The following is a 10,999-nucleotide window of genomic DNA, read 5'->3' as shown; positions in this document are numbered from 1 at the left end:
GCTCGTACAGCCGCCATATTGGGCAGCGCAGGATCGCCCGGTGACCCGCTGAGCTGAATACTGAGCCCCATGTCGGGCGTGCGCCTGTCCCCGGGCTCTCCGGGTGTGGAGCGGGTGTCTCGGGCCCCGGGCTCGCCCCGCACCCCCGCCCGCCGCTGCCTGTTCGGGCCGGTAGACCATGAGAGCCTGGCCCGGGAGCTGGCGCGGTACCGCCGGGAGCAGGAGGACGAGAACCGGCAGCGCTGGAACTTCGATTTCCACAACGAACGCCCGCTGGAGGGCGCCCTGAGCTGGGAGGTGGCGGGGCCCGACACACCCGACTTCTACCGGCGGGGGCCACACCTTAAAGCGGGCGCAGCAGCGCAGAATCACCCGGGCGAAGAAGCGGAGGCCCGAGGGAAGAAGAGGAGTGGAGAAGTGACGGGTGAGAGGGCTGAGCGGCGGCTTATACGCCCAGCTGGGGGCGGAGCCTGTGTGTGTGGGGTCACTAAGCTGTCAGGGTGGTGGGGAGGTTACTGGGGCGACTACAGTCTGCAGGTTACATTGTATCTGAGGGTGTCCGGCCGTTACATTGTATCTGAGGGTGTCCGGCCGTTACATTGTATCTGAGGGTGACCGGCCGTTACATTGTATCTGAGGGTGACCGGCCGTTACATTGTATCTGAGGGTGTCTGAGCGTTTAATTGTATCTGAGGGTGTCCGGCCGTTACATTGTATCTGAGGGTGTGCGGGCCGTTACATTGTATCTGAGGGTGACCGGCCGTTACATTGTATCTGAGGGTGACCGGCCGTTACATTGTATCTGAGGGTGTCTGAGCGTTTAATTGTATCTGAGGGTGTCCGGCCGTTACATTGTATCTGAGGGTGTGCGGGCCGTTACATTGTATCTGAGGGTGACCGGCCGTTACATTGTATCTGAGGGTGACCGGCCGTTACATTGTATCTGAGGGTGTGCGGGCGTTACATTGTATCTGAGAGTGTGCGGGCCGTTACATTGTATCTGAGGGTGTCAGTGCGCGTTACATTGTATCTGAGGGTGTCTGAGCGTTTAATTGTATCTGAGAGTGTGCGGGCCGTTACATTGTATCTGAGGGTGTGCGGGCGTTACATTGTATCTGAGGGTGTCAGTGCGCGTTACATTGTATCTGAGGGTGTCTGAGCGTTTAATTGTATCTGAGAGTGTGCGGGCCGTTACATTGTATCTGAGGGTGTCTGAGCGTTTAATTGTATCTGAGAGTGTGCGGGCCGTTACATTGTATCTGAGAGTGTGCGGGCCGTTACATTGTATCTGAGGGTGTGCGGGCCGTTACATTGTATCTGTGGGTGTGCGGGCCGTTACATTGTATCTGAGGGTGTGCGGGCCGTTACATTGTATCTGAGGGTGTCAGTGCGCGTTACATTGTATCTGAGGGTGTCTGAGCGTTTAATTGTATCTGAGAGTGTGCGGGCCGTTACATTGTATCTGAGGGTGACCGGCCGTTACATTGTATCTGAGGGTGACCGGCCGTTACATTGTATCTGAGGGTGTCCGGGCCGTTACATTGTATCTGAGGGTGTCCGGGCCGTTACATTGTATCTGAGGGTGTCCGGGACGTTACATTGTATCTGAGGGTGTCCGGGACGTTACATTGTATCTGAGGGTGTGCGGGCCGTTACATTGTATCTGAGGGTGTCAGTGCGCGTTACATTGTATCTGAGGGTGTCAGTGCGCGTTACATTGTATCTGAGGGGGTCCGGCCCGTTACATTGTATCTGAGGGTGTCAGTGCGCGTTACATTGTATCTGAGGGGGTCCAGGCCGTTACATTGTATCTGAGGGTGTCCGGGGCCGTTACATTGTGTCAGATGGAGGAAGAGAATTTAACCCCTGACTGCCCGCCTCTTATCAGTCTCATCGCTTTTAGTCGCGTTCTCCTCTACTTGGCGCCGGTTTCCTTTCTTGTCGTCTTCCGGCGCCGTCTTGAGTAATTTGACTTATTTGACAATATCTTGTGAGATCTGACCGACTTACCGGATTCTGTGTTAAGGGGCGGGGCTAAGCGGTGGCGATATTGGCGTATACCAGTGACTGATGTGTATTATAGGATATGGCGCAGGTATCGTGTAATATACACTATGCAGGCAGCGCTATTAGTGAATGACCCCCAATGTGCGACATTGTTCTCTCTGCAGAACCGCCCTCGTCCAACGCCAGAAAATCCCTGCGGACGGAGACTGGAGACCCCGCGGAGGGCAGCTCGGCACCTTCACCTGAGCAGACGCCCAAGAAGAGCCGGCCCAGCACGTAAAGCGATGGGTATGTACAAGCCGCGGACCCCCCACATCCTCGGCCCACCAGAGCTGAGGGTTTGTTACAATTGTATCCAGTGTAGACAATTGACTGTAAAGTGTAAATGTCTCTGAAGACCTGATAGTATCACATGTAACCTGCACTGATACATTGTAACAAACCCGCAGCTCTGCACAGTAATATCATAGCGTATGACTAGTGGAGGTCATTGTGATACCGCCAGACTGTATAGTAACATCATAGTGTATGACAATGTGATACCGCCAGACTATACTCTGATCTGTGAATTATCTCTTATCCATCAGACAAATGTCTAGAAGTCACAGCTGTAAACAACATATCGCGGAAACTGGGGGAGGGGTCAGGAAGTGGTCTGCTGCAGGAACACACTAGTGACACCGCACTCTGGTGTTTGAAAACAAACCGACACACACACATACACACCGCCTCCAGCCATACAGGCAAGTGTGTACTACACAACACGTGAATCTGAAGGTGGATCCGTCACTACTACACATGTTTACTCAGCTCCAGTCACAGCTGGAGACTGCAGAGACAGCAAATACTCCAAACTGTGCTCAGTGTCGCCCCCTAGTGCACGAACAGCAGAGAAAGAGAGGAATGGCCCTGAATACATAACATAATGATATGCACAAGAAAATAACTATAATACTGCCCCTATGTACAAGAATATAACTACTATAATACTACTCCTATGTACAAGAATATAACTACTATAATACTACCTCCTATGTACAAGAATATAACTACTATAATACTACTCCTATGTACAAGAATATAACTACTATAATACTACTCCTATGTACAAGAATATAACTACTATAATACTACCTCCTATGTACAAGTATATAACTACTATAATACTACCTCCTATGTACAAGAATATAACTACTATAATACTACTCCTATGTACAAGAATATAACTGCTATAATACTGCTCCTATGTACAAGAATATAACTACTATAATACTACCCCTATGTACAATATAACTACTATAATACTACTCCTATGTACAAGAATATAACTACTATAATACTACCCCTATGTACAATATAACTACTATAATACTACTCCTATGTAGAAGAATATAACTACTATAATACTACATCCTATATACAAGAATATAACTACTATAATACTACTCCTATGTACAAGAACATAACTACTATAATACTACTCCTATGTACAAGAATATACCTACTATAATACTGCTCCTATGTACAAGAATATAACTACTATAATACTACCTCCTATGTACAAGAATATAACTACTATAATACTACTCCTATGTACAAGAATATAACTACTATAATACTGCTCCTATGTACAAGAATATAACTACTATAATACTGCTCCTATGTACAAGAATATAACTACTATAATACTACTCCTATGTACAAGAATATAACTACTATAATACTACTCCTATGTACAAGAATATAACTACTATAATACTGCTCCTATGTACAAGAATATAACTACTATAATACTGCTCCTATGTACAAGAATATAACTACTATAATACTACTCCTATATACAAGAATATAACTACTATAATACTACTCCTATATACAAGAATATAACTACTATAATACTACTCCTATGTATAAGAATATAACTACTATAAGGGTGCATTCACACTGAGTAAACGCTAGCTTATTTTGTAGAGTAAAATTACACTTGTAAATTTTGATATCCCATTGACTTCAATGACATTTTACAGGCGTATTTTTTACAGGCGTATTTTTACACTTGTAAAAAAATATCATTGAAGTCAATGGGATAGCAAAATTTACAAGTGTAATTTTACTCTACAAAATAAGCTAGCGTTTACTCAGTGTGAATGCACCCTAATACTGCTCCTATGTACAAGAATATAACTACTATAATACTACTCCTATGTACAAGAATATAACTACTATAATACTACTCCTATGTACAAGAATATAACTACTATAATACTACCTCCTATGTACAAGAATATAACTACTATAATACTGCTCCTATGTACAAGAATATAACTACTATAATACTGCTCCTATGTACAAGAATATAACTACTATAATACTACTCCTATGTACAAGAATATAACTACTATAATACTACCTCCTATGTACAAGAATATAACTACTATAATACTACTCCTATGTACAAGAATATAACTACTATAATACTACTCCTATGTACAAGAATATAACTACTATAATACTACTCCTATGTACAAGAATATAACTACTATAATACTGCCCCCTATGTACAAGAATATAACTACTATAATACTACCTCCTATGTATAAGAATATAACTACTATAATACTACCTCCTATGTACAAGAATATAACTACTATAATACTGCCCCCAGTGGACATGTGTAGGATTGCTCAGTTATCCGTCTATGATGTCCTATATGTATGTTGTATATACTGTATTATTGTGTCCTCTTGTGACGCCTCCGCTTTGTCTTCCGCAGGTCCCCCGCTCACCTTCCTCCAGTGTCGGCTGACTCCTGCCCGCTCAGCCCTCGGACTCTGTCGCTGGGGGAGGGGCCTCCTACAAGCACTGATACAGAGTAACACTAATTACCCCGGGCAGGACATGTAGCATTTGTGCAACGAGGCACCTTGGTATTCTCTTACCACCCTTGTGGCCGCCGTCGCCCCCTTGTGTAGCACATAAAACGTTTTAGAGAGGGGGAGGGGTGCGTCAGACGGGTCACACTGATCCGAGTGGAGAGAAACATCGGAGCTCGCGCCAGGTCACTCGGCTGATCTGTGAATTCTTCCGTAATGTCAGGTCTGCAACACATTGGGGGAAGGGGGAGACAAGCAGTGACCATGGTGTGGGCACCGGCACTTTTTGGTGGTGGTCATGTGATGCCACCACCACAGTCATGGGTAGACTGGTGGCCGGGTGAGGTCTGATACCCCATGTGAGACCCTCCATGATGGGAGTTATGGTCCGGCCTCCTAATCCCGCCAACCCCCCCCCCCCCCCCGGCCCTTTTTTTTGGATCCCATCTATCTTCTGTCATGTATGTCCAGTTATAGGTACACGGCTCACTCGCCATAGGCCACGGGGGTTTCTCCGAGAAGGGATTGGCGCCAACTATAGGCTGTATGTGATAATGCACCCCCGGAAAATGGAACAAAAAATCATAATTTTGGCCCGATTCATGTCACATATTTACATTTTTTATTATAACTTTTTTTATTAAGTTCAGAACAGATTCCAGGCAAGAAGAATTTTTTTATTTTTTTTTTATTTTTAACATTTTATTTTTAATAAAAAATTTTTGTAATAAATTAAAAAAAATAATAATAATAAAAAAATATTATAACGCCCTCTGCCCCCCTACAGTTTTTGTATTTTTTAAACCAATGTGTTCAGACCTTTCATTACCGGACGACGGCTCCGCAGTATTTTTTTTTTTTTTTTTTTTAATATTTCATTTTTTTTTTATGTTCTGTAAATAAAAAAAAATATATCTATTTTTTAATTTGTAATAAGATTTGAAATGGCAAAAAAAAAAAATTCTGATTTTTGTGAACACTGGCCACATGCTGTGTGAAACAACAAAACAAAAAAACTTGTCTGGTTGTAAGCTTTATCTTCTTCATCCAACCATCGCATTTCCGTTATTTTTGGGGTAAAAAAAAAAAAAATTAGTCCGTACAGTACAATGTGCTCTTTTTGTTTTCCTGTCCTCAGCGTGGCAGGGGTTAATCATGTGGTTTTTTTTTTTGTTTTTTGTTTGTTTTTCCAATCACCAGATCAGTCGAAATTTTTTATTTTTAAGGTCAATTTTTTTTCAGATGCGTCGCCCATTCTTGGGCACCGGAACCAGCTGTGCCCGCCAATATTAACCCCCTCTTTTCGCCGCCGTATGTGCGTGGTGTCTGTATGTAGCAAATTTTTTGGGGTGACCAATGTTGAGGTGTGTATGTGAATTGCTGTGTAAAGACACTGAAACCTTTTACTAACTTATTTATGTTTTTAAAAGAAAAAAAAATTTGTTTAATCTAGAATTTTTTTTAATTTTTTTTTCCAAAAAAAAAAAAAGCCAAAGTGGCCGATTTTGTGCATCTGTAAATGCTGTTTATATATAGACGTTTATTTTGTTGTTGCAGCAGATTTTTTTGTTTTTTACTTCCATTTTTTTTTTTTTTTTTTTTGTAAAAATTTGGCTGTAGAAAAAGATTGCAGACTGAGCCAGAGGACGAGAAGAAAAATATTTTTTTTGTAAAAGTTTGATAAAAAAAAAAATTTTGACTTTTTTTTTTTGTTGTTCCAATTTCATGCAATCGTAAAAGAAAAATATAAAAAAATAATAATAAATTCATGCACAAAAAAGTTATTTAGCGTCTTGTTTTTCTGCTAGAGACGGTGCGACTGATATCGATCTAATTGTAATCAATACTCAGCTACAGCCAAGGCCCTCCAATGGTTATAGAGATCCACGGATTGAAGACCATTGTGGGTTTTATAGGTTTTTTTTTCTGTTATTAAACAGATTTTTTTGTAAAAATAGATTTAAAGGGATTGTCACCAGAACCCAACATATCATTTCATCCTCGCGGATGGATAGATTAGCGTATCCTGAATCACATGGTGTTTTCCCCTTGTAAATCGGGGCTTCTGTTGCCGAGATATTGCTGTTTTTGTCAAAATGCAAATTAGCTCCCGCAGCAATGGCGGCGCCCGTGTTGCTTTTGAGTGCTCATTTATATATTGATATCTCTACAACGGAAACTCCGATTCACAAAGCGAAAACAGCGTTCTACTCAGGGGACTCCATTCTATCTATCTGCGGGGTTGGATTGGTATGTTTGGGTTCTGGTGATGATCCCTTTAAGCAGTGAGGAATTCCTTGAAGTAACTGCTGATATGTATAAAGAGAAGAGCGGGTGACCCAGGGCTTAGCCAATGAACTGACAGGGAAGAACATTACAGACGGGTTCATTTAAGGCAATGGGAACTGGATTTAAGGTCTATATGGGGGGTGGGAGGGGGGAGTGCACTTCGAGGGTGCACTTAAAAGGCCCCAAATCCATTTGTGATACTAATGACCTATGCACATGGTAGTTCATCAGTATCTGACATCCAACACTCAGACCCCCACACATCAGCTGATTCGGCTGCCTTTGGACTCTACAGAAGTGGACGGGGAGGGGAATAGGCGCAAATCTGCAGACGCTCCTAATTCCAGCACCCGCAGGCAGCCCTGTTGTCAGACCCCTCAGATCAGAGAGTGTAGTCAAGACTTGATATTGATGGCCCATCCTTGGGATAGGTCATTAATATAGGATTTTCTGCCCCCTATCACCAATCAGATGTGTTCCACACAGTATACATAGTAGAAGTGGGGGGAGGATCCTGCTGCAGCCAGTGACCCTGAGGTTTGTGAGTAGTCTGGAGGATAGGATGCTGCTGCGAGGATAGTCCCCGCCCCTGCAGATTTTGACTATGACCATAGACATTAGAAGTGTCCACAGCAATGGCCATAGGCACAAATATTGGTCGGGGGTGTGGCCTTTGTTGCTCATGGGGCGGACCCAGAATTACTCTAAGAGTCAATGAATGGGCAGTACCGTCCTCCTCGGCCCTGACAGTTGCCCGCGTGCCAAGCTTGACCACATTTTGTTACCCTGTCCCTGGTCACATGACAAGCCCCCAACTATACTCCAGTCACATCCAAAGCTGCGTTTTCCACAATCCAGATCCCAATTCCCGGCTATTGTAGAATCACATAATGCAGCAGGCTCCGCTGGCCCCTGAAATATTCTTGAGAAGTGCACAGAGGTTGTCACACAGCTTTCCAGGGTCCTGAAGGGTAAATGATACCTTGTGATTCTTTCTGAATTATTGGGCTCACTGCCATTCAGGGCTCCTGTAAAGCTGAGTGACCTGTGGAAGCCATAAGGACGGCAGATTGGATATCACCCAACTTTCCCAAGGCTGAAGCGAAGAATCGGACTCTCATTTCTCTTATTTTTTTTCTGGTTTTATCTTCTAAATCGTGACCAGAATCTACGAGCGTCAAAGTGGCCGAATGTGAACAGGATCATACGGCGAGTCTTGTTTTTCCTCCATGTTCCGGTTGTTTTTCAGTCATTTTTTTTTTTTTTTTTTCCTATCCTGATTGATTGACAGGAGCAGGAACCAATCAGATTGCAGGGGAGGGGTGTGGCCTAAAGCTATAAGTGCAGCAGCGAGGGGCGGAGCCAAGACTTAAGGTGGAAAGTTGGAATTGTCCAATGTCTTCTCCTAAACAGTCACATAATCTAGTCCTGTATATATGGACAGTGCACAGTACTACTTCTGTATATATGGACAGTGCACAGTACTACTTCTGTATATATGGACAGTGCACAGTACTACTTCTGTATATATGGACAGTGCACAGTACTACTTCTGTATATATGGACAGTGCACAGTACTACTTCTGTATATATGGACAGTGCACAGTACTACTTCTGTATATATGGACAGTGCACAGTATTACTTCTCCTGTATATATGGACAGTGCACAGTACTACTTCTGTATATATGGACAGTGCACAGTACTACTTCTGTATATATGGACAGTGCACAGTACTACTTCTGTATATATGGACAGTGCACAGTACTACTTCTGTATATATGGACAGTGCACAGTATTACTTCTCCTGTATATATGGACAGTGCACAGTACTACTTCTGTATATATGGACAGTGCACAGTACTACTTCTCCTGTATATATGGACAGTGCACAGTACTACTTCTCTTCCCCTGTATATATGGACAGTGCACAGTACTACTTCTCTTGTCCTGTATATATGGACAGTGCACAGTACCACTTCTGTATATATGGACAGTACACAGTACTACTTCTGTATATATGGACAGTGCACAGTACTACTTCTGTATATATGGACAGTGCACAGTACTACTTCTGTATATATGGACAGTGCACAGTACTACTTCTGTATATATGGACAGTGCACAGTACTACTTCTGTATATATGGACAGTGCACAGTATTACTTCTCCTGTATATATGGACAGTGCACAGTACTACTTCTGTATATATGGACAGTGCACAGTACTACTTCTGTATATATGGACAGTGCACAGTACTACTTCTGTATATATGGACAGTGCACAGTACTACTTCTGTATATATGGACAGTGCACAGTACTACTTCTGTATATATGGACAGTGCACAGTATTACTTCTCCTGTATATATGGACAGTGCACAGTACTACTTCTGTATATATGGACAGTGCACAGTACTACTTCTCCTGTATATATGGACAGTGCACAGTACTACTTCTCTTCCCCTGTATATATGGACAGTGCACAGTACTACTTCTCTTGTCCTGTATATATGGACAGTGCACAGTACCACTTCTGTATATATGGACAGTGCACAGTATTACTTCTCCTGTATATATGGACAGTGCACAGTACTACTTCTGTATATATGGACAGTGCACAGTACTACTTCTGTATATATGGACAGTGCACAGTACTACTTCTGTATATATGGACAGTGCACAGTACTACTTCTGTATATATGAACAGTGCACAGTATTACTTCTCCTGTATATATGGACAGTGCACAGTACCACTTCTGTATATATGGACAGTGCACAGTACTACTTCTCCTGTATATATGGACAGTGCACAGTATTACTTCTCCTGTATATATGGACAGTGCACAGTACTACTTCTCTTCCCCTGTATATATGGACAGTGCACAGTACTACTTCTGTATATATGGACAGTGCACAGTACTACTTCTCCTGTATATATGGACAGTGCACAGTACTACTTCTCTTCTCCTGTATATATGGACAGTGCACAGTACTACTTCTCCTGTATATATGGACAGTGCACAGTACTACTTCTGTATATATGGACAGTGCACAGTATTACTTCTCCTGTATATATATGGACAGTGCACAGTACTACTTCTCTTCCCCTGTATATATGGACAGTGCACAGTACTACTTCTCTATCCTGTATATATGGACAGTGCACAGTACTACTTCTCTTGTCCTGTATATATGGACAGTGCACAGTACTACTTCTGTATATATGGACAGTGCACAGTACTACTTCTCTATCCTGTATATATGGACAGTGCACAGTACTACTTCTCTTGTCCTGTATATATGGACAGTGCACAGTACTACTTCTCCTGTATATATGGACAGTGCACAGTACTACTTCTCCTGTATATATGGACAGTGCACAGTACTGCTTCTCCTGTATATATGGACAGTGCACAGTACTGCTTCTCCTGTATATATGGACAGTGCACAGTACTACTTCTCCTGTATATATGGACAGTGCACAGTACTACTTCTCCTGTATATATGGACAGTGCACAGTACTACTTCTCTATCCTGTATATATGGACAGTGCACAGTACTACTTCTCTTGTCCTGTATATATGGACAGTGCACAGTACTACTTCTCTTGTCCTGTATATATGGACAGTGCACAGTACTACTTCTCTAGTCCTGTATATATGGCAGTGCACAGTACTACTTCTCCTGTATATATGGACAGTGCACAGTACTACTTCTCTAGTCCTGTATATATGGCAGTGCACAGTACTACTTCTCCTGTATATATGGACAGTGCACAGTACTACTTCTCTTGTCCTGTATATATGGACAGTGCACAGTACTACTTCTCTA

General features: G+C 42.7%; 1 protein-coding gene across 1 annotated transcript; it reads left to right on the top strand.

The window, feature by feature from the left end:
- Positions 1-6,602, top strand: CDKN1B (cyclin dependent kinase inhibitor 1B). Its single transcript, XM_075275444.1, has 3 exons — positions 1-424; positions 2,172-2,295; positions 4,781-6,602. Exons 1-2 carry the CDS (start codon positions 70-72, stop codon positions 2,285-2,287), a joined length of 471 nt encoding a protein of 156 aa, XP_075131545.1. The 5' UTR covers positions 1-69; the 3' UTR covers positions 2,288-2,295; positions 4,781-6,602.
- Positions 6,603-10,999: the final 4,397 nt, after the last annotated feature.

This window comes from Leptodactylus fuscus, chromosome 5 (genome assembly GCF_031893055.1).
Source record: "Leptodactylus fuscus isolate aLepFus1 chromosome 5, aLepFus1.hap2, whole genome shotgun sequence".
NCBI lineage: Eukaryota > Metazoa > Chordata > Amphibia > Anura > Leptodactylidae > Leptodactylus > Leptodactylus fuscus.
The sequence above is the reverse complement of the archived record's forward strand: the minus strand, read 5'-3'. Positions and strand labels throughout refer to the sequence as shown.